Here is a 25,815-nt window from a genome sequence, read left to right on the forward strand (position 1 = left end):
ATATGGCCATTTCACAAACCTTCCATGAACACAAATCTCCCCGTAAGGGAATCGTTCACCGGAAATAACTGCGACTTTGGTTTTATTTAATATGGTTACTGCACCGTAATGCCTCTCACCCATTAAAAAACACATCCGTTGGTCTAGTGAAAAATATAGCGGGCATACATTGGAATGACCATTTTGGAAATACCCATTGCTTCATTATTATCAACTTCTGTAAACTGCGGTTCATTGATGTTTTGCTAATTTGCTCAAGTCACCCTACAGCCCTCTTTCTAAGAAAGTAATTATAAAAGTCCTTTGAACAAATTTTGACCGTGAACGTGTTACCCCTACGATACCCTTAAATCTTTGGCGGATATTGGTTTTATTAAGTATTTCATTAAGTACTTGGTTCTTGAGTGCTATTATCGTGTTTGTTTCGTCCTTTAACTATATAAAATTAAAATATATTGAAATATTTGTATAGAAATCAGGTAAACTAAACTTTAATTTCATATAACTTGATTTCCCTTAATTTATTGAAAGCACAAAAATACACATTATACTTATAAGGAGCATAACGCTAAAATATATCGAAATAGTTCATCTCCAAGTTTGTATTGTTTGGTAATAAATCCACCTTTCATTAAAATATATTTAGGGGTTAAAATAAAAAAAAGTTTAACATACAAATATATTATGTCTGAAAAATGCTTGGTTTAGGAAAATTTGTTTTCTAAATTATCATGTTCTCCTAAATACTAATAATATCCTACTATGGTCATTATATTGATTTATCCTCATTTAAACTAGGAAGTTCAGATATGGGGGAAATATTTGATCTGAACATAATTTCATTCTCAAGGTACTATAAGGTAATACGGATATTCTTTCACGAAATATTATAGGTCTTCTTGCAAACCACTGTTTAGATAAAGCAATATTTTTAACCAAATCCTATGATTTGTTTCATTAGCCCATAGGACCCTTAGTTTTTTTATTGTTGTGGCAGCGAACATTTCCTCTTGCCAATGGCACAGTGTAACGGTTCGGGATCAAGCAACGCCGAGCGTGGCAGCTGCTTGGATGAGTTACCGCCGTTTTAAAATTGGTCATAGCAAAAATTTAAAAATATGATTGTGCTCTTATACCATAATTCAATAGTTAAAAACCGTAAAAAACAAACAATATAATTCTTTGGGTAAATTTTGGATTGCCACTGAAAGAAATGTAAACAGTCAATACGTAACTTAGTAGTTTCAGAGGCGTAAAGAATAAACATATACAAGAACGGCCAGTAAGAAGATATATTTTATATGTTATCATTCAATCACATTCATTACTCTAGATAAATTTAATGAATATTTACTGTTAATAATGAACGTACTTGGGAAGTCCGCCCAAAATCATGATCATTACTTTACCCTTTATAAAACGGGATTACTTTTCTAAGTTTGAAAGTGATTGGGAAAATGCCCTCATTAATATTCTGACTTATTATAATTATGAAGCAAGGGAAAAATTAAATAGGCCAAATAAATTTGAAGGAATTAAGCTAGAATGTTATCACTGCCGGGAGCCGAGCCGCCCTTCACATCCGTGAATACGTGCTGGAGTTCGGGGATGCTGGCCCGTTATAGATTCTACCCGGAAGTAAGCGTCTACCAGGTACTCAGTATCTTTCGTGACGACCCAGGTTACAGGAAAGACCGGGCTAGGCGTCCCCGACGTTCGCGTAATATTTCTTGAATAAATCTGCTTCATCTTTTACATCGTAGAGTTTTAACCTTTCATTGACCCTTGATTGAAATGATCAATTAATAGGAATCCTTTGTTTATCTTTGTTTATATCCATGGCTTTTGAAATATTTTCCCACATATTTTAATTTTTCGAGTAATTGATTTTATTACGGTAATTACCTAAATTTTTGAGGAACTAATTTTTTTGTTAAACGTCAGGACCATTTGAAATTGGGTTTTCAACGCAGTGTCGACAGGTTGTCTTTACAAACGGTAGCTCATATAATTTCTGGTCTATATTGATCTGAGTAAGTAATTATCCAAGGTATTTCATATGGTTAATAAACTGTCTATTTATCATCAGAAATAAAATTTTTAACATGTACATGATAAAAGGTTCTAACATATATAAGAAATACATGTATGAATATAACAATAGGTGTATAGAATAAGGAAACTGAAATAGAATAAGTATACAGTTATACATTTAGTAATTCCGCACTCAAATTGTTGCGAATAGAGTGAATGTTAGAAATTAAAATCAGACGATCAGCATACCTGATTTAATGTACCTGAACTCGTTTTATATACATGAAGAATGAAAAGTGAAATAACAAACTTTGAAAAATAATTTTTGAAAGCAAAACTAACTTTTTGGCTCTATGAAATGAAACATTAGGGTCTGCGAATCTGTACGTATGAATATGCTACTGATAATCTAAGTATACTGTCAAGAAAGTACACACGAGCGCGGTACTGCCACAGACGAAATTTTGCAAGGTTTTACGTCACAGTTTTGTTAGAATTAGTTACTGAAGAACACTTTTAAGTTACCGATAAATAACGCCTTACAATGAGTTGGATAGTTTATTTATTTGTAAGTTTTAGCCCTAAACCTAGTCGCAAAAATAGTAAGGTTAGACTTGCAATACAACTGTGCAACTCCATTTTTGACACAACCACAAAGCGACGAGCCGTATGATCAAAAAGGAACTACCACTTCTTGTCTACCTGCGTGGCAGCAACAGTAAGGTTGCGGTACCGCATCTCAGTAAACATTGGTTCGATTCCCACCGACAGAAGCACCTTTTTGCTGTAGAGAAACTGTTTTTATTGTTAATCTAATAAGTTTTATTTCTTATAAATTTATTACTTAGATTCTTTTAATAATCGTGACTTTTCATTTTATCTACTTATTTATTTATTCATTAATTTATTATTGACAAAAATATGCAATTTACAATAGAAAAAACAAAAACCGGGATACCCTGTATTTATTTACAATTTTAAATACAGACAACATAGAATTTTTAAAAATGAAGACATATTTGGCGATGTCTCGGAAAAAATTTGCAGCGCATCGATTAAAACTGATCCAAATATAACGTCACTGACTGTTTGCCATAAAAAACACAGCGGTGAACAGCCAGTCACCATGCGTTCGCTTTTGTCACCGCTGCCAGGACTCGGTCTGCGACCAACGCTGCTTCACCTACTCCGCCTGCATCTGACTCGCCGCCTGCCTGCTCCACGCCTGGCCCGGACCCTGCGCTGAGCGCCACTCCATCCAGATCCTCCACATCGATCAGTTCACCGGCGGGCGAGACTACTGCGTTCCACGCGTCTACGGGAGAGAAACCGACCCCTGTAGCTGCAACAAAACCTGACCTGCTCGCTACTACAAACTCGCTCGAAGTGCCTACGCCTGTCGCCTCGTCGGGAGCCTCTGATGCTGACGAACTTGCGTCAAAAAAACTGCAGATTAAAGGAGCAGATAAGGCAGCTCAATGTCGATCTGATGAGGGTTGTCGATCATTCCATTGAATCGGACACAAGGCTTCTTCGGTATACAAATGACATTTTTGTTGCGAGATCTTCGCTGTCCGGAGTATCAGTGGGAGCTTCTGTAAGAGACTGCGCTGTTCAGTGCGAGCCACCGGTGACCACCTGCTGTCAGGTCTCACAGTGCTCCGAGACTCGCGACCTCGTCACCAATCTGAGGACACATTCAGGTAACATTCAGGTACTCGAGGCAGAGATTGAATGTCTACGGACCGAGAGGGAGGTCCAGGGGTGTTCCTGTGGCTACTCTCAGGCGACGGGTGATTGGATTGTCTGTTAAAATAAAAAATATGTTCCTATTACGACCAGCAATAGATTTGAACCCCTCGAAAATACAAACGAAAAACTACCAATTCTCATAAACATCGCAGCCACTAATGCAGCTCAACAAAAATATTCCCATACAATAACCTGCAACAATAGGAAACCATCCGGCCAACACCCTCCTCCAAAAGTCTTCTCCTGGTAGAAGGCCAAAATTGAAAGGCAAAATTAAAAGAGAGTTGCTTTCCTTCAGGAATGTTGTGATTGAGGGTGACAGTCATACCCGTTTCCTGGCTCTCATTGTTCTGCGCCGCGTGTCATCGGCTGCCAAAGTGACTGGCATATGTAAGCCTAGGGCCAAACTCCTGAATGTAACGTCCAGCAGCCCCTCGCCTCCCTCTAGCTGCTTCATCCTGCTCGCCAGAGCCAACGACATCGCTGCCGGCGAGTCACACAACATCTATAATCGCCTGGAAGAAAGAGTCACCGTTCGACTGAGTTCGCCCGATGTCATCTTGGTAATGATCCCTTATCTTCACGATCTGCTCGTTAGCCATCCTGTGAACCAACGGACCATTCTCGCCAATTATTACATAGAGTAGCTATGCGTGAGACACTCAAACCTCAAGCTCCTTGATATCAATGATATCGGAAGAAACTGGTTCACACGGATGGCATGAATCTGCAATTGCCGGGTAAAGAGCTGCTGGTCGAAATGATAGTGGAGGGCTTGGTTGCTGCTGTCGGACCGCCTGCTGCGCCTGAGTTGTCTCTAACATTGCCTAGTGCCCGCTGCCTCACCTGCTGCTGCTGATGCCTGTGAGTCGCTCGCCAGTCCTGCCCAGAACCGTCTCATGCAGCATGACAAAGCTACTTCGCCTGTAAAACCTGACGAAAACAATATACGATTTCCTGTTAAAAAAAACGAAGAGCCTATGACGAATGTAAAACGAGAGAGGGGTACCAGGTCCTGCTATTTATTCAGAACACGTTTTCAGAAACCACTCAAAATTTTCATAAAATTTCAAAATACAAAATTATTCACCTAAATGCTCAATCCGCTACCAATAAGTTAGAAGAGTTGGACATCATGTGCGATGAGCGAAAACCTGATATTATTGTAATATCGGAACACTGTTTTACAACCAATCAACATTAAAAAAATGCAAAATTATAAATTGGCACATATTTTCCTTCGTTCCAATTTTAAGGGAGGTGGTGTGGCAATCTTTGTAAAAATCCCCTTGAAATTTGAAAAAAAATTAAGTAATTCTTACTCTAGAATTTGATTTTGAGGCTACTGGTAATAATATAATAAATATATAATTTAAATTCATCCGAAAAAGTTAATATTGTTGAAATATACCGTCCAAACAACAACCGAAGTTTTATTTCATCCTTTTTTGGAAAACCAGAGAGCCTGCTAACCAATTTTTGTTTTCAAACAATCAACTATTTCTCTTAATTGGCGATTGAAATATAAACGCACGGGACCACCCCGACCCCCACACTCGGCGGCTGCGTGATATTCTTCAATCTTTTGGTCTAAATTGGTCAGTGAACTCTCCTACACGAGTATGTGCCACGACGAGTACAACCATCGACAACGTTATCACCAACATCCCGAAAGTTGACGTTGTCGTGTTCAATCCTGCCATCTCTGATCACTTCGCTCAGGAGATTGATTAATGGACTTGATCCGGTGACTAGGCTTGCAGAAAATACGGTCCAAAGAGCTCTAAACCCTCAAAATATTAACGAGTTAATTTATCACCTTAAGCGAGAAAGTTGGAATTTTTGAAATAACATTCAGTGTCCAAATAAAGTTTACACTGCTTTTGATGAACGCTTTCTCTATTATTTAAATATTTCATGTCCTTACAGAACATTTTAAGTACGCAGTAAGCGACATAAGAATACTTGGGTTACACAAGGTATTCTCACATCTCGTGAAAATCTCAAATTTTATCACTCAATTTTTCTTAATACAAACAACGATAATTTTCAAAGATTTTTCAAAAATTATAGAAGAATATATAGGAAAGTTATAAAAGCTGCTAAAGCCTATGAACTAAACAAAATATTAAAGAATACCGAGAACTTTTCAAAAACAGCATGGAAAATAATTCATTAATCCGTAAAACGAAAACATCTAATACAAAAATCAAAGCAATGTTTACTGCTCGTTGAAAACCAACTTATAGATGATCATCAAAAATTGCTGACGAATTTAACAAGTATTTTGCCTCAGTTGGTTCGTGTGATGAGTACTTCACTGAAACCCTCTCCCGCAACCTTGGTAGAGAACCGGTATCGTCTATGATCTTGACCCCTGTCGATGGGGCTGAGATGGCTGGTATTGTGCAAAAAATAAATTAAAAGAAATCTTGTTACAACAGTGGTATGTCCATGTGGCTAGTCAAAAAATGCTCCAAGCGTATCTTGACTCCACTAAAAAAGTGGTAAACTCCTCATTTCTAACTGAAGTTTACCTGAATGATTTGAAAACAGCAAAAGTTGCCCCGACTTTTAAGAAAGAAGATCCTCATCAAACCAAAAATTACCGCACAATCGCAATCTTGCCAATTTTCAGCAAAATCTTTGAAAAGGCATTTTGGAATGAACTACAAAGGTTTCTGGAAAGATTTGACATACTGTGTCCTGAAAAATTCGGCTTCCATAAAAACAAATCAACAATTGATTCGGTTTCAAGTCTTGTGGATATTGTTGTCGATGGTTTTGAGAGACGGGATAAGTTGCTCAGCATATTTCTCGATCTTTCTAAGGCTTTTAACACTGATGCATCAGTTAGCGTCATGAAGAATATGGGGTCTACCACACAGGTGGATCTCGTCCTACATAAGGATAGAGACCAGTGCGTGCAGATCTCAAATGCCATGTCAGGAAAATTGAAAATGGCAAATGGCGTCCCTCATGGATCGATCCATGGGCCAGTGCTTTTTACTATTTACGTTAACAATTTAAACTCATCGGTCCAGAATGGAAAGGTGATTCAATATGCTGACGATACGACTCTCTGCGTTACTGCAAATTCTTTGCAGAAGCTTGAAATTAATTCATTTGTCACAGTGAATTCATGCATCCAATTTTTTCTGAAATCAATTTGAAAACAAACAGCTCAAAATCAAACACAATTGATTTTTGTCTGAGACAGCGTGAAGGTAGTGCACGACCTGCTGTCCTGGTAGATGACAAACTCTTAGAGGAATCTGACTCCATCAAATTCCTAGGGATGTACCTAGATCGAGGTCTGACCTGGGACAATCATGTTGAAAGTGTTTGTTCCAGAGTAACTTTAGGTTTGTATGCTTTGCGGAATCTGGCAAAACACTGTTCTCACGACATCCTGAGAATGGCTTATTTTGCCCTTGCTTATCCGCACCTTGCTTATGGAGTAAGACTCTGTGGCAGCTGTGCAAACTGTGTACGAATCATTTTAAAATTAAAGAGAAGAGAGACGTGCAGGGATGCCTTCAGGGAGCTTGGTTTACTGACCTTGCCTTGCCTCTACATCTTCGAGGTGGCTGTGTTCTGTAAATCAAAGAGCACATTGGCTCAGGGAAAGAACATTCACCAGTATGAGACAAGAGGCAGGGACAACTATCGCAGTCAACCACATCAAACGGTGGCGTCTCATAATTTGCCATCGCAGGTTGGTGTTAGGTTGATTAATAGGCTCTCTGAGGATCTTAAAACATAGGTAGTACCAAAACATTTAAATCTCGTCTTCAATGCCTATTGGTGTCAGTTGCTTTTGACACGGTATGTGAGTTCATGGAAAGCCGCCTGTGAATAGAAAATTAAAATCGAAACACGTTTTAACAGGATCCGATTAGTCATTGCATGTTTGTCTGGATGAGGAACCTTTTGTATGTATAATTGTGTGTGAATGAGTAGATAGGCTAATACATTGGCTAATACAGACTGCTTCTATACAATATTGTATGCTGTTAAAAGGCAATAAAGACTGATTTGATTTGAAAAAGCACTTTATTCAATGTTCGACAGTATGCCCTGTACAGAAACCCGTCAAATCTTGGTCCGAGAATGGTGGGGGATTTCCCCTCATTCGAGTATTTAGTTCATTATACTCACGCTAGGCGAGCTACTGTACAATCAAATGAATTTTACAGGCAAGCAGCACTTCTTGGTCCAGGATGTTACACGCTCTATACAGAGCCTCGTAACTTGCGGGTCCGGACCAACACGTTCAAGGCCCGGACCAGCATGAGGCGCGATGACCAACAAGGTACGCACGATTTACGCTCCTGGACCAGCAAGTGCTGAGGTTCTAAACATATATATATATATATTAATGTAATGAAAATAACTAAAACCCTTTAAATTAAAACTTTTTATTACATACACGTGTTTCGGTTTTTAACCAACTAGATATGAATGAAATTGACGATATCTTATCATTGACAAAAGCAACTGTTAATCAAAATTATTTTCAATACAATAGGGACTTTTACAAACAAGAAGATGGGTTGGCAATGGGATCTCCTCTTTCAGGCCTTCTTGCAAATATATATATGCAACATTTAGAAAAGAAAAAAAATAATGAGTGACACTAATCCATTTAAAGACAAAATAATTTATTGGTTTAGATATGTGGATGATATATTACGTCTTTTCAATGGAGATGAGAACCAGGCAGAACACTTTTTAACATTTCTCAATTCTATATCACCAACAATTAAGTTTTCTAAAGAAATTCAAAAAGTCAAAATTAACTTTCTTGATATAAGTATTTCTAATCTTAATGGAAATCACTCATTTGAAATTTATAGAAAAACAACCCAAACAGATCTTCTAATACCATCATCCTCTAACCATCCTTGGAAATACAAATTAGCAGCATTTCACTCAATGGTAAACAGAATGTTAAATATACCAATGAGTGATAAAAATAAAAATAAAGAAATAAAAATAATAAAATACCTAGCTGTCAAAAATGGATATTAACCCAAAATTGTAGACAAAATGATTAAGAAGAAACAAGAAAAATTAATAAAACCAACAAAATACTACCTAATCATAATACTACAGAAATTCAGAAATATATATGTGTACCATTCAATACTAAATTAAACAAAGCTGTTCGAAAAACCTTTCAAAATTCAAAATTCTCCATCAGTCACCAAACAAGAAATAATACATTTAAACTTATTGAAAACAAAGTGAACCAAAATGATGACAAACAGGAATTATACAAACAATCTGGAGTATACAAAATTAACTGTAGTGACTGTGAAAGCTATTATATTGGGCAAACTGGAAGAAATTTTAATAAAAGGTTTAAAGAACACATACAAGCTTTAAAAACAAATAATATGTCTACAATAAAATTAAATTTTGCTGAACACTTATTGGAGACTGACCATAACTACACAAATATTGAAAAGAACATGGAAATTTTAGATATCGAAAGGAAAGGAGAGAAATTAAACACAAAAGAAGAATTACATATTTATCTAAATTATAATAAAGATCCTCATAACATTTTAAATAGTAATCTGAAAAATAAGACAAATCCAATTTTTGAAAAAATTAAAATATTAAATACAGATTACTAATAAGAAAATTACAACTGTGTCATTTAAATTTAACATATGTTTAAAAGGTCCACATGTGTATATTATTTATTTATTTATTTATTTATTTAGAGGTTAATTTACACTGATGGTTAAAAACCGAAACACATGTATGTAATAAAAAGTTTTAATTTAAAGGGTTTTAGTTATTTTCATTACATTAATATATATATAGATAACCCTATAAGTGGAGTTAATAACATAACAAATATATATATAGATATATATATATATATATATATATATATATATATATATATATATATATATATATATATAGAGAGAGAGAGAGAGAGAGAGGGAGAGAGAGAGAGAGAGAGAGGAGAGAGAGAGAGAGAGAGAGAGAGAGAGAGAGAGAGAGAGAGAGAGAGAGAGGGAGAGGGAGGGAGGGGAGGGGGAGAGGGAGGTGGAGAGGGAGAGAGAGGGGGGGAGGGACAGGGAGAGGGAGAGGGAGGTGTGTGTGTGTGTGTGTGTGTGTGTGTGCACGCGCATGTGTGAGAACGGCTGGAAAATATATTGTAACACACACACCCCCAACTATTTACTAGTATTTATGATACTGAATCAAAGTAATGATTTATTTATCAAAGCAGAATGTAGAAATATGAGTACATTGTAGTCGACCTGAAAATATTTACCGTACACAAAACTTAATTCAATGTTTCATTGTTCCTTAACAAGTGCAACAAACGAATTTATTCATTTCAATTTTGGCGATAGCCTCTCCTGATAACCTATTCATTGATAAGAGAAACGTTTTTTAGCAGTAGAGGACATTAATAGTCAGTTTACTGGTTTGTTTGCCAGACTGCTTACTGAATTATGAAGAAAATCATAAGTCTCACTTACAGACGTAAGTAAAACTCCAATATATGTAATGGTTTATTACCATTGTCTGTTCTTAAAATACTTTTTTATGATGTATGGAACTGTTTGTGCTAATGGGCATTTTTTTATTTGTTTGTTTTACGTTGGCAAATACCTAATATTTTCATCATACAGCTGATAAGGTAGGATAAAGTAGGTATTACACATTATGTTACTTTTTGCAACAAAGCAATCTGACATAATATTTATGCAATTTATTCCAAAAATGTTCCTTTAACATACCAATGGTTGTTTTATAACATTGTTGTAGTTTTATAGAATTATAGATAAAATCATAGTTTCCTTTCTTAGGCAATATGTTTTAATTTGTAATGGAAATAATTTACAAAATTCAGTGATTGTATAATTTAAGTATACAATCATACAAACAAATCAGACCAATGTATGTAAGAAAGGGCTTATTTACAGCAATGAGCCCTTTTTCCTCCAGTGTTCAAGGAGGAAGGGAATACATTACTGAAACTGGAGAAAAACTTGGTTTAGGTTTAGCCCTTTGACTGATCTACAATTTTTTATTTTTTTTCCAAAATTGATATGATTTTTAACAGGATTATCCCTTAATTGATAGGCTAAAATTAGCTTTTTTGTAGTGTTTTACTAGATAATTTGTAGCTTTATTATGTAATATAATAGAAACTTGAAAGTAGTTTTGTTCTTTAGACATTTAAATGGTCTATTAGGAAAAAAATATAAAAAAGCCAAAAAAATTACTTAAAAATATTTTTTTATTTTTGTTTTTGTTTTTATTTATAAAAAACATTTTTCTTACTTTGTCAGTAGTAAACTAAAATAGTTTTTTAAAATTTCTTATTGACAGTAATTTATTCTAAAAGTACGTATTATTGTCAACAAATCCAGAAAATTTGAAGCATATAAGTTGAAAAATGCATGACTTATTGGTAAAATAATAAAAATTTACTTACGTGAATTTGAGGCAATCTGTTTGGAAATCTGGAGTCAAACACATTGAATGTTCTATATTAATTAAATTTGTTTGTGAATCCTGTCTTAAAAATACACTTTATTGTCAAAACACAACACTAATAAAAAAGTTATTATTTACAATATTTACAGTTTTTTAGTTTTTATAATTTCAGTGGCAAACATGCTTGCCGAGGCATTCAGCATGTACACCAAGACCACACCTTACACACACTGTCCGAGACCTCCGCTTCTATCCTTCAGGATGATTGTCACCTGAACAGGTTCGGCACAGTTTTTCCTTCTTCACAGGTAATTTCCTGAGTCCGAAACCAACTGATGGACCATCACCACCACCCCGGAGATTTTGCAGGATTTGCTTACTTGCAAGCCATTCCGAAGAAAGATCTCCTATCACTTCTTTCATGAACTCAGCCCTCTTCAGTTGGCCTTGTGTTGTATTTAACTTGTACAACACATATGCATTCAGTACCATGCGTCCAAAAACATTAAGTATTACTTTTTTGGCAATATAGTAAGATATATTTGGCAAAGTAATAACGCTGAAATAAATTTATAATGCAACAACGATATATCGTTGCATATCAATTTTCGCCTGAAACATCAACAACGATATATCGTTGTGTATCACTTTTTGGTAAATTCACTCACAACGATATATCGTTGCGTATCAGTCAAAGGGTTAATACAATAAGAAAGTTATTTTATACAACTGCTAAATACAACAATACTTGTTGTCATGGTAACAATTTAAAGTAGGCATATGTTGTTTATTTGTGAGGCAGATTTTCATAAATAATGTAGCTGTTGAAGGGCTACCAAACTTCTTAAGGTCCTGTAGGTCTTTATATTTGGGTACGGTTATTGGCAAACTATATGCAAAACCAACCAAAATATAAATAATAATGGAGGTCACAACAAATCCTATTTTAATTTGATAATAATTAATATTAAAAGTTTGGTATTATATCAAATTAATCCAAATTCATTATTAATGAAGGATTTTGCAATAGCTAGGCAACACTGTATTTCTTTTACCCACTCTAGAAAGATCTTTGTAATGCTTACTTTGTTTAAACATTAAACTATGAGATTATGAATAATGCATTGGTCAGGAAGAATAATTCATTGGATATACAAAGCTGGACTTGTGGCAGGGGCTAATCATTCCACTTATGCTATTAGTAGGTTGATTTGGCAGAAGGAAGTACCAATGCATATTCCCATGCTGCATTATAAGTTGTTCGATATCTGAGATGATGACTTCTTACAATCTCAAGCTTCTTAATTGGTCTTGTTTGAAACATGCATTTCTTGGAATAGGTACATGTTGTCAAAGAGAGAAGACCATCCTCTGAAAAATGTATGGTCAATCTCTTCAACTTCAAAATTTGTTGGATTCCAAAGAGAATCTTTAACAGTGTAAACCCAATTTGAGGCCGTTTCAGCTCGTGACTTGGAATTGATAAAGCTCATATTTTTATTGTTTTCCATATAGGAATGGTCTTTTAAATGGAACATTACTTTCACAGATTTAAGTTTTTGCTCCTGATTGACCAAATTATAAATAAACGGAATGAAGGTAAAATGTGTTTGTTCCCCAACACAAGAATCTGCAAGAATTTCTAAGTATTACAATGAGCCCCTTTATTCCAATTAATGTTTCAAGTGCGCACCTTTTTCCCGAGGACAGTGTTTTTATTAATATATTTTCTCTACACTTATTTTTCTATTCCCATTGGAAATAAGACAGAGTTATATTGCTGCTCTAGGAGCTGACAATACCAAAACCCTAAATTCCAAAAAAATCAAAATGCCACTTTTCCCGGTGTTCCCTTCATATGTTTAAACTATGGTAGTATAGATGTAGGTGATAGATAAATAAGACAATTTTGATTGTGTGACTATTTGGTATGCTTGTTCAAAATGTCTAGAATATTTGATGTATTTGAATTACTACTAATACTACGTTTTGGTTTCACTTTATATAATGTTAAAAAAATTTGTTATGTGTTTTTGAACGAATGACTAATAGTTTTTATTTTCCATTATTCTTAAAGTTATATTGGTGACCTTCTTATTCTCAAATTGTTTGTTGTAGAGTCAATGTAATTTTTTGGGTGATTTTGACATTGACTTTGATAAACAATGATTTTTGTGTCACACATTAAATCACTAATAATTTGTTAAAGACTTTGTTAGTCAAATCACTTTGGAATTTTGTTGCCAATAACAAACAATCCTTTCTATTTCACATGTATAGTTGACAGTTATAATCGGAACGTTTATCTATCTTGTTTCAGTAAATTATATAGACAATTATTTCAGAGAGGCTGACACACTGAGTGATTTAGGAGGTATGAAATACCCTCCAAAAACAGAGAATCTGGAATTTTCTCCTGGGAAAATGTTGAGCCTTACAACCTTATGAATGTGTCCAACTTAAAAAACTACTGAGTGCAATTTTAATATTTGTCTTTCAAAATTCCGAGGAAGGCTTGAGCCCCCGAGCCTGCCTTGTTTCTACAATAATAAACAAATACAAACTGATTATCAGTTCTTGGTTTTCAGTAACCATTTTCTTTAAGGAAGGTCAGAACGCCCAATCTTTCTTATGTTAAATTTTCAGTTTTGATGCACCTTTTTCTCAAAAAGGAAAACAGTTAGATATTTGAAACTTTTACCAACTTTCTAAGACAATTTTTCTGTACAATTTTATAAAATTTGATAGCAATACTATTTGCAGTTTATATTTTTGTTATTAACAAAATTTATAATTTTTTAAATTTCTTTTTTGGTGATCAGGTTTAACTTAATTAAATATTATCTGATTTTGTATTTAGATTATATTTTATTGTAAAAAAATTCATCCCAATACTATCCGTGGATCCTGAGAAAAAGGTAAATAAGTAAGAAAAAGGTGAATTTGCGGGAAATCACAGTTAAACTTTATTTTGCAGTAACTTAATTTGACTTATATGTTATTTGATCTCTAATAGTACCCAGATGAGTAGGAAGTCTGGGTCCTCTTGTTCATTGTACAACTCCTCTAGTTTTCTTTTTAAAGCTGTTCTTGATTGTTGTGCCTTTTTTTGTAGCTCCAAAATTTGTTTCTAGGCTTTGTGTATTCTATTTACATCAATGTCTCAACTGCTGAGTACAATACTTTCTGACATTTATGCCTAGTTTTCTCAAAATCAAGCACTTAGCAAGATTGTCTTTATTAAACAACAGTGTCAAATACAGGTTTTCTTCTTGAGTATAAAAGAAGACCTCCCTATTTTTTTTTTCTTTTATACAACTAAAACCACAGTTCTAACAATCAATAACAATAACCATATTTCACTTCACAACAAACAATCAAAACAACTAAGAGATGTGAGATCTGCTCAGTATAATGGATGGCCATTCATTACCAACATAAAGGGTAAAAATACCATTGATCAGCAAAGTAATGTATAACAAAAAATGTCTTCTTAAATCTTGTGATTGCAGTTACTTATGCTGAAAACGGTATGACATTGTCTCACAAAAATCAATGCAGAATTTGTTCTAACCACCCGATTTAATTCAAATTTGTTTTAAATTAACTATAAATATCTGTAGAAAATAAAAGCAAAAGAATTGTTTTGCCTATTTTGCGTTCTGACTCCTTAACCACAAATGCTTTTATCACACTTTCTTTCAGCAGTGCGTTATTTGTTTCTGAAAGTATTCTAAGAAATTTCTTACAGTTTTCAGTTAAACAGTTTTTACTTTTAATTGTAATACAGAAACAACTACTAACTCAACATGTAATTGAAGGATCCAGTGAATGAATCAGATTCATAATTTATTTTAATTCCCTTATTTTTTAATTACTGTAATATCTGTATGAACCTGTTAACAAGATAGTGTTGTTTTAAAAAACGTATGGCTCTTCTGTCAATAAAGCAAGATGAAACTTTACAACTGCTAATTTACCTTAGGAGTTCCTCATTCACCAGAGTGGTTTATATATTTAGAAGATACAAATTATTCAAAATAATTTTAGTTAAACAATTTACCTTGAATGAGGGTGTTCTGTAATCTAGACATTAAAGTTTATGGTGTAACAAAAAGCAGTCATGCAAATAATCTGGATTATGGAGACAAAAATGTAAACTTTGTAATATTAAATGTACTACGCTGAATGGATTTCATATTTTATTTTATTTCAATTATTGTTCCCTTGATATACTGTCGTATATGGAAAAACTATGGCTGGTAAAACACGGTAGGTAATTTTTTTTAACCTAAAGGTAAAGGAATATGTTTAATAAATGTGTTTGATTCATGGAAAATATTTATTTCACTATGTTTTATAATAATTATAATTAATTAATTATTAATTACATTAATTAATTATAATTAACAATTATTGATAATCAAATTGTGTTTCATTGATATATATTGTGAAGTTAAATATTTATTTATAAGTATTGAATAGGAAATTAAAGGTTTATTTCCAACAAATGTATTATTATTATACTTTCTGAAAATGTAATGTGACAACTCAAACAGAGAGCTATATTTTAATTACAAATTTACATTTTAATGTTACAAGAATGTTTTAAAAATTACAGATGAAATCTTTTCTCAGTATGAAGGGACAACAACTGTTTAGATGCCACAGGTCTCTATAATTGGCCTTATTTTTTTATGTTTGTAAATGATCTCCATCACAATATTAGATCAAAACTGATACTTTTTGCATAAGACACTATTTTCCTAACAATAAATAGAAATAAATCTATATATATAAAAGAAAGTCGTGTTAGTTACACTATTTATAAGTCAAGAACGTCTGATCCGATTTGGCTGAAAATTAGTAGGGAGGTAGCTAAGAACTGGGAGAAGGACATAGGATACTTTTTATCCCGTTCCCGATTCAGGATTCCGCCCCACTGGTCTCTAAAAGTTACAGAAATATCCGTAAGAAATGCATTGCAGCAAACATACGTTATTAAGTGAAAGAGCCTTTTCAAATTTAATCAGCTGTTCTTTGTAAACATATATAATGCGACAAAAGAAATATATGTTTATATCATTTAATTACTATTTTAAATTTCTTTACACTTATAGTTTGAAAGCATAGAGTAAGCTTAAGAGAAACAGCAAATTTTGTTTCAACTGTTTCTGCAATCACTGTTAAACGTAGACTTTACTATCCCGATAATACAATTCAAATTTGACGTAAAAATTCACCTTTAACTGCAATATTTATCTAATATAAACCATACTCGTGCTTGATCAGAAGAGCAATGCAGATATCAAAATTACTATCTTACGTTGGCTACAAATATAAAGAATGTTATAAAACCACCCTTAGTTGTTTTTGTTTTTTTTTTACAGAAGTATGGTTCTCAAAACTCCAATTGTATGGTGTGTACAATTTTTCTGTAGGAAATCGTGTGCGAAGCCGTGGGTATTTGGTTGTAATTGGTATTTTATTGAAAATGAAGAGTTTTCGTTATAAAATACTACGAATTTATTGACGAACTAGCTGTTACCCGCAGCCAATCGCGCATAATTGCTTTTACTAAGTAATATAAGGACTTCGGTTCTTAAGATTTGCGTGCGAAGCCGTGGGTAACAGCTAGTTATCACTAAAAGGCAGTGAGAATTCCATAACAGAAATGTATAATTGGTTTCAAAACAATGATTTGAGTATTTTAAAAGCTTTAAAACACATGTCTTAAAATTTTACCCTTGTTAAGTCAATGTGAGACATAAATCAGGTTCCCATCCTCTTTTGGACATGGACCACAAAGTCTAGTTTCTTTATTTCCACATGAGGACCATAGGGTTGGGAACTAACAACTGTGGTATACTATTCAAACTGCCATTATTTAGATATTTGGTGTAAAATCACAGTCACAAAGTGTATGCATAGATTTTTTTAGCAGTTTTCTATTATATATTGTCTGAAGGTATGCACTAAGTAAAATATATGTCACTGGAAAAAGGTAGTTCAAAATAGTGGTAATCAACAAAAAATATCCAAAATGTAAAAATATTTGTTTCAAGTTGGACTATTCTTAATTCCTCATTTTGCCTCTTTAATAAATGCATTTCTCTTCTTATCATTCATACCACATGTCGGGAGTGGTTGTGAATAAAGCTGGGAAAACAAGAACTCGGATCATTTTTTTTTATTTGAGAGATGGAGAAAAAGTAAGATACTTAATATTTTGTGAGATAATGATCATTAATATTATACAATTTAAACTCAATATAAGTTGTTGTACCATGAAACTAATAGTTGCTGTATATGTTAATATTAACTATCTCAAGTTATGAGTACACAGAATGTATTGTACAGTCTTAAAAGTATTATTTTCCACGTTGGAATTTAAAAGATCTTTATATGATTATGGAGAAGAAAACATGGACAAAGAAAACTTGTACAGAGAATAAATTAAACATGTAACAAAATAAAACTGTATAGACTCTACTTAACAGACACATTGATTTTTAAATAATACTGAATATTGAACTGATTGAAATAACTTTCTTTTTAAAATTTAATTCCAAAGGACAAGGCGTTGCTCTATAATTGTTTTTGGTATCAATTGTTTATAATAATATCTAAAGTTTTAAGTCGATTCAAAACCCAACCATTTCCATTTTACTGGGAGATAATTTAATGTAAACCTCAACTAAAGACATTGTAGTTTAATGTGCCATGTTAACACCAAATCAATTAAAAATTGTTTTTAACAATATGCATGTTTTCAGAATCAACTTCACATGGCTAATGTTATTTAAAACTTTTCCTCAAGACAGGTTATTGTTCGGAAATAAAAAAAATCAAAATGAGATTGTGACTTCTTAAAATAAAACAAAGTTTCAGGATCAAATACAACTAAAAGGCATTATCGTCTCAAAAATTACATAAAATATAATTTTATTATATTTCCACAAAACAAAATAAAGTTATATGTTGAAATTTATTTCAAATCAAAATAAAAACAATATCTTTAATCAAATAAAGTTTTCACCACCAACTATATTCTCTATTCTGTCCAAAGACCATACAACTAACAATCTTAAAATAAACAAAGCTTCTTAAATTTAAAGTAATAACCACATACAAAATATAATGTAGCCGATTATTATTATATTGTGAATAATATTATTCCAATTGAATCAAATCTATCTTTAAATTTTTAAATCTAATTGATATAAAACTCAACCTGCACTATTGTTGGTTGTCAGTAGAATTATTAATATTTACTGTACGCTCCTTTAAATATATGAAATAATCTCTAAAACAGGACAAAATCCCTAAATTAGTATTGAGTATCCTACTTTCATCAATATACAAAAAATCTAATAAAATGAACACTAGCACAAAATTTGATGCAGCTCTGATCTGAAAGCTAAAAAATTAAAATAAATAGTACGCAGATACTTGCGCACCAAAACTACAAGAAAGGCTCCAAGCTCGAGCTGGGTATGAGTACCTCCCTTCTTATCCGGGCATGCTTCCAACCACAAACAAATACAATAAAAGGAAGGTGAACTGGAGCTAAACTCAAAATTAATTGACTCAACTCTTCTTACCATAGCTAAATTATGTGTAGAAAACTCGTTTGCACCACCATGCTTAGAGGTCATGTCTATCACATCGTAGTGCACTCAGTTGTGTACCTAATGAGACAATGAGACTACTACTTCACCTACCTTTGATACCGAAACAATGTAAATGTTTTGTTTTGAGCTTCTTCGTCGTCGACTTTCTTTGGATCTCTTCAGACAAACATGATTCCAGATTCCAAGAGTCAAGTCTGAGACAGCATCAGATACTAGATGCTGCAATAAAAGGAAGGTGAACTGGAGCTAAACTCAAAATTCAAACAAATACAGTTCAAAAACATTTCTATCATTTCTTTTAAGGTGTTACCCAAGAGAACAATTACTTTGTAAACAATCTTATGTCTCCCAATGCTCCCTGAAAAACTAAGTGAAGGACATGTTGCTATTTTCTACCATATCCTTTTTTGAGGAATTACAACAAATATTTGATCTCCTGTATACAAATTAAATATTAAAACAAAGTTAAAATTTTATTTTTAAAAATCATTTATTTTTAATTATAATAATTAAATAAAATAAATTGTAGGTTAATCAAATGTTGTGAAGGATGCTGCATTGTTAAATCATACTTTTGTTCCAAATTGATTTTTATTTTATCTAACGTACAAAATTAGTTTAGATCTTTGAATATAGTTATCTACATATGGTAAGAAAAACTAAAATTTACAGAAAAATTTATAAATTTGAAAACAAACATTCCAATAATATACTTTTTATTTTTGTGAGACCTTTCATGTTCAAGGAACAAATCATCAGACCCACATAACTGAATGAAAGTGAACACAAAAGGCCTCAAAAAATAAAAAGTATATTATTGGAGCATTTGTTTTCTAATTTATAAAAAATTCCAATAAGAAAAGAGCTTCTAAAATGTATAAGAAATATATTATAAAAGTAGAATGTTTTAATTGTGTTATGATTTTCTCATTTTGACTTTCTGTCTCCTTGTTACTATAGCATAACACATTTTTATGGATTTCATACTTCTCAGCAACTTATCTACATGATAGTTTGCTATAATTTTCACTCCAATAATAGCCTTTTATAAACGCTATTACTTTAAAAATATGTTTTCACGTAAATACACACAATTCTATAACATTATAATTTACATAAGGTAGTACATTTGTTATTTGTCATAAACAATAAATTGGAATTGTGTTGTTATTAATAACAATAACATCAATTTTTATTAATATTATATTTTATTAATATTTTAAAACAAATTTTAATTATATTTGCTACTAATCTAAAGCAACCGAATAGATGTTTATTACTTTGAAACATCTAGTTATATTTCTATGCCTACTATAATAACATCAGTATTCAAGTCATTGAGGTGTCAGTTTTATTCTGTTAATTAAATAAATGTTTTGTGTTTACCAGTTAAAACTAATTTCAGTATTGTGTAAGAGAACAGTATATTATAACAATGTTACATTTCACAAGCTGATGTTATTTAATTGCGAGTTTTTATTTTGTATAATACTTTGTTTACTCGTTTAATTGAACAATTCGTTCATTTTGATTATCAAGTCTAGTTGGATCTTTGTCATTATATAGCCTTTTATAATTTTAAAGAACAAAAGAACCGTAAAATTGTGTTAGACAATAGACAAATTCTTTATTTACAAATTCTCAAATTGTAACTCGTCAAAATTTGTTACAGATCATATAAATACAATTGCATAGTTTACAAACAATGACAGAAGGTAAATGTCAGTTTGGTTGTTAGTTTTGCTCTCTGTTCAGGTATTCTTCTAATGAGTAGAATGGATTTTGCAGCAGCCACAACTTCACCTCCTTCTTGAATTTTGCCGCATCATGTCCCTTAAGGTCTTCTGGCAGGTGGTTCCACAGTTTTAAACCCATGTTATAGGGCTTCTCCTCAAACAGAGAAAGTCGATGCCCAGGAAGGTGAAAATCTGTCGCTCGTCTTGTGTTGTAATGATGTGTGTTACATCCTCTGGGAAAACCTCTCTCGTGCACACAGGTTACTGCCTCCAGCACGTACAAGGATACAACCGTTAGAATTGAGAGGTTGATAAAAGCTGGTCGACAACTCTCTCTTGGCTGTAAGTCAGCAAGTGTTCTCACTGCTTTTTTCTGTGTTACCAGCACACGTTGGAGATTTCCTGCAGACGAATTACCCCAGACCAGGAGACCATAGCGAAGGTTCGATTCAAATAAAGCAAAGTAGGCTGTTTTCGCAGAGGGTACATCACTTATTGATTTTATTCTTTTAACAACATACAGTCCAGTACCTAATTTCATGTACAGGTTGTCAATGTGCGTTGTCCATTTGAGATCTTCATCTATTGTTACTCCCAAGTACTTTGCCTCTGATGCTGCTTGGACGTTAGGCAGGTGCACAGTTTGTTCCTTTTTTGGGCCCAATATGAGTTGCTGGGTTTTAGCTTCATTAACTACCAGGTTATTAATATGGCAGTACTGTACCGCCATGTTCATTGCAGTGAATGACTCTCTGCAGGTTTTCTGGGGTTCTATTGGCTAAAAGTAGAACGGTATCAGTACTTAGGTAAATCGTTCGTAAATAGAGTAAAGAGTACAGGACCCAGGACTGATCATTGGGGGACGTCCCTTAGAACTGGAAGTGGACTGGATCTGATTTGTGCAATTTTATTGTTTTGAGTATGCCGGATTTCAACTACCTGTTCTCTATTGGTTAGATAACTCCTGACCACTCAGCTTCAGTGCCCCGTACTCTCATGGTATTTAGTTTGATCAGCAGTTGTTCATGGTCAAGGGTGTCAAAGGCTTTGCTTAAATCTAAGAATATTGCTGTTGTTGTATTTTTAGCTTCTATTTGATCTATTATGTATTCAATAAAACTAATTAAAGCTGTCGATGTAGATTTATTTTTGGTGAAACCGTGCTGTTGATCAGTAAGCAGATTATTGTATGTCATGTAGTTTAGGAGACGATTAAGCACAATCTTTACAATAACTTTAAAGAATGTTAAAATTTGCGAGATTGGGCGATAGTTTGATGCTTCTGACTGATCACCTTGTTTAAAAATGGGGATTACTTTAGATAGTTTTAGTTGATGTGGAAATCTACCGGATTGGAAGGACATGTTTATTAGAGTGGTTAAAGGTTAAGCTATTTCATGTCTACAAGCCTTCAACAACTTTTGTAAGAATTCGTCAATTCCTGCAGAGACTTTAGCTGGGAGTGAGTTGGTCGTTTTGATGACTTCTTCAATTGTTGTGCCATAGAGATAAAAAGAGCGAGTGTCAAGCTGCTGAATAGGACTTGGAGTTCTGTTCTTTAGAGGGTTGTTGTTTAAAATAGCAGAGTCAGCCATGGTCGTAAAAACAGCGTTGAAATGTTCTACAATTTGCTGAGGATCATGGTTAGTTTTATTGTCAATTTTAAGTTCTTTCAGTCCTGCAGACGATTTCTTGGTTCTTCTTTCATTATTTATAATATTCCAAAGGGCTTTAGTTTTATTTTCTGAACGTGCTATTTGGTCGACCGTTGACTGACGTCTGAGTTCTTTTATCTTCAAGTCATAATTCTTTTTCTTAGTAGCAACTTCCTGCTTGTGTTCTAATGAGCCCATAAGAAGATTACGCTCACTGGCGCCTAAGAATTATTGCTCAAAGTGTTCAGTTCAGGGTCCCATAGTTTTTCTTTGCCTTTGCATTGATTATATTTTTTATAAGGACATGTTTGGTTCAGTGCTGATGTAATGATGTTAGAGAAATTTTTATAAGCAATTTCAGTGATCATACGGTTCATAAATTACAACAAATCATGTTTTCTGCTATTATATATGGTTTTGTGTATTTTTTGTTTCAGATTCTTATGTAATCAGAAATGGACTCTGAGAAGAATAAACAGTCAACATCCCTTTTTTAAAAATTAGTTTTGACTTCAGATTGAATAAAAGAGCAATATTGTTTGTGCTAAGCAACACAGTGAAAATAACCAGGAAACCTAAGGTGCCTACTTATTGTTTTTTGTGAATAAAATCAATGGCACATTTATCAATTAACTTTAATTATGCGCCAGATAATGTTATTGGTACTATTGCTTCATATCTGTCATTACGTGAAATGACTGACTTAATGAAAATTCACCAACGTTTTCGAATTGTTTGTCAGCTAGACAGTAGTCTTTGGAGAAGTCATTTGTTGTATCCAGAGAAATATTATTTGTGTGATTGTAATGACCAGTCAAATCATCCTAGGATTGAATATATTGTGGATAGAATTTTACAGGAAATCATTTCAAAAGGATATGGCTATTTCAAACTTCAAAACTGTCATGTAGAGAACTTACTAAATGATCGTATTCAAGTTTTCAACACAATACAGGCCAGTGATCTTCAAGTTGAGTCACTCAGGTCTGTTTCACATATGGCAGAAGCTGTTCACAACTCTGGCGAGCACTGGATGTTTTTTTGTTTAGAGACCAGCATCGTCGTATGGGACATGACAAGCTTGCCCGAAATGCCCCATCATCATCAAGTCTTTGACATTGGTGCTTACTCTGGTATAAAGATTTTCCCTGGAGGAATGTTGGTTGACGATTGTTCCTCCAGAGTAAATAATGGACTAAGAGCTGTTTACCATTTTAATCAACAACCACTGAGTTTGGATTTTCGATTTAAATTTGTTTACTGCATGGACACGCCTTTAGCTCTTAATATTCAACCACCAGAAGAATTTACTTTCGGATTTTGTGAGATACTATTGGAAGATTTATACATTGCTTGCGATACCACAGTTCATCCCCAGTTAAAATGTGTGCTTCACGTGTGGGATTTGTCCTCAAGCAAAAAACTTGCCAGAATCAATCTGGCCAATTATACAGAAGTTAGTGAACAATTTGTGTCTTTTATAACGTCAAACGGTGGAGGGCAATGTGATCTTGGGCGTGCTTGTACGATGAACGTATACCCAGGAGAGTTTCCCTTTGTCATAGTAGTTTTAAAGTGTACATTTAATCAAGAAAGACTGAGTCAGATTAACATTTTAGACATGACAACCGGTAGGTTAACTCACTCAGTTGTCCAGATACGTAACGATGTGTTGGTCTGTTCGATGTATTCAAATAAAATTTGTGTCGAAGAAAGAACGAGAGTTGAATCATTTGCTTCTGTGTACTCCTTACATACAAATAATGGAGTTCCTGAACAGCTGATTTCTCTGAGCTGCCCTGCCAGTAAGAATCCTCGCCACAATGAGAACATCCTTTTTAAGAAGAACAGAGTCTTAGTGAAACGTGATGATGAGGTGCTTGTCTTAAATCTGAAAGAACCAGTTACACAATTACAGTGCACAATCAGGCCGAACTTGGAAATGTTAGGGTTTTTAGAGCCATCATTATTACTGGCGTATGATACGTTTGAGAACCCGACTGACACAGCACTGACAGTGATTGATGTATCGAATTCTCGTGAAGTGGTAACGTGGCAAAATGTGAACATAGGGACTAGATTTAAGGATTATTTCCAAAATTTGGAGTACCCTTCTAAACTTGTTTTGAAACTCAAAGAAGAATTCAGAATACTAAGGTTTTAAAAAATCTGTTCTTTTATTTAAAAATTGACTGATAACTTGGGACAGCTTATGTCGTGTGAAACCAAAACATTTATTAATATACCAATGTGTTGTATGTAGAATCTTGGAGCATTGGAATCTAGTATCACCTTTATCTAGTGATACTACAATTATCAATGTGTTCTTGATTATCCTAAAAATAAAGTTTACAGTAAGCCATTTAACTGCAGTAAAATATTTTATGTATTTCGATTCAGTAAAGTAAAACTTATGTCAACAAATTGAGTGTGTGCAGTTCAAAATGTTAACACAGTATCATAGATTAAAATGTGTTTAGTATTTGTCAGTGTATTATTGGTTGGGATCGGAACCATGGCTGATTGCAGTTAGCAGACCAGCTCAATTCTTTTTTTAATGTTTAATCAGTGGAGCCTAACCATCTCACCTATCCTTTCCCTACACCATCCTATCCTTGCTCTCGGCTCAAGCTGATGAACCACTTTTAGCTATGATAAGTCTCTGAAGGTTCCAGAAATAAGTGTGCCAGTGCTACTCTTCAATAATAAGCAATTTTAAGTCACTATCTGATTCTATAATCTTGCTTTAATATTTGCATTGTAACTTAAATTAAAAATATTTTCCTAGTAATTTGAGTGTATGGAAAATCGTATATATTAAAGTAAAAAGTTACCTGTTTAATTTTTGGATTTTTAACCTCTTAAATTTTGAATTTGAGAAAATTTTATAATTTTGTTATGTTTGTTGCAATTTTTACAAGTAGTTCATTTTCAAGCAAGTTTACTTTTAATATTCAATCTTTCAAGGTAAAGTTAACTAGTAATTACAGTCTTAATAAGATTGAGAATTTTGTGAAGAATTTTTAGTTAAATTTTTATTACAAGAAGTAATTTTTATTTTGATAGATAGCTGACTGTTTGTTTTTTTGTGTGTGAATGAATTTTATATATAAAAAGAATTGTATAATTTTATAAATTTGGTACAAACAAATTCATTGAACATCAAATAAAACCACATTTAAAAAGAATAATATTTTTAATTCCATCCTTTGGAATTATGTATATCAAATACTATTTAATTAAATTACAATTTTATTGTGTATTGTAATTAATTAAGGATACGGTACAAGATAATCAGGATAGCACCACAACTCGATTATATGTAACTGTGTGTTTGTTTTGTGAATAAGAAAATATTATTCACATTGAAGTAATAGTGTATCTAAGGTTTAAGCACCATGAGAAAAAACTCTACAGGTTTATATAATCGTCCTTAAAATATCCCCAAACTGGTCCTTAAAATATCAGGTGTAATTTTAAATTATATTTGCACAAAATAAAACTTAAACCTGAACAAGTTTCTTAATA

At 33.2% G+C, this 25,815-nt stretch overlaps 1 protein-coding gene across 2 annotated transcripts in view; it reads left to right on the top strand.

The window, feature by feature from the left end:
• Positions 1–24,771, top strand: part of LOC124364601 — a 38,963-nt gene extending 14,192 nt beyond the window's left edge. Inside the window, exons 1-2 of one of the 2 annotated variants that reach the window (XM_046820195.1) lie at positions 10,203–10,302; positions 22,725–24,771. In XM_046820195.1, the coding sequence (XP_046676151.1) occupies positions 22,901–24,451 (1,551 nt within the window). In that variant the 5' untranslated portion in view covers positions 10,203–10,302; positions 22,725–22,900 and the 3' untranslated portion in view covers positions 24,452–24,771. Of the gene's footprint in view, positions 1–10,202; positions 10,303–22,724 lie in introns of those variants that run through there. The other variant, XM_046820196.1, reaches the window with a different exon arrangement.
• Positions 24,772–25,815: the final 1,044 nt, after the last annotated feature.

This window comes from Homalodisca vitripennis, chromosome 6, assembly GCF_021130785.1.
Source record: "Homalodisca vitripennis isolate AUS2020 chromosome 6, UT_GWSS_2.1, whole genome shotgun sequence".
Lineage (NCBI taxonomy): Eukaryota > Metazoa > Arthropoda > Insecta > Hemiptera > Cicadellidae > Homalodisca > Homalodisca vitripennis.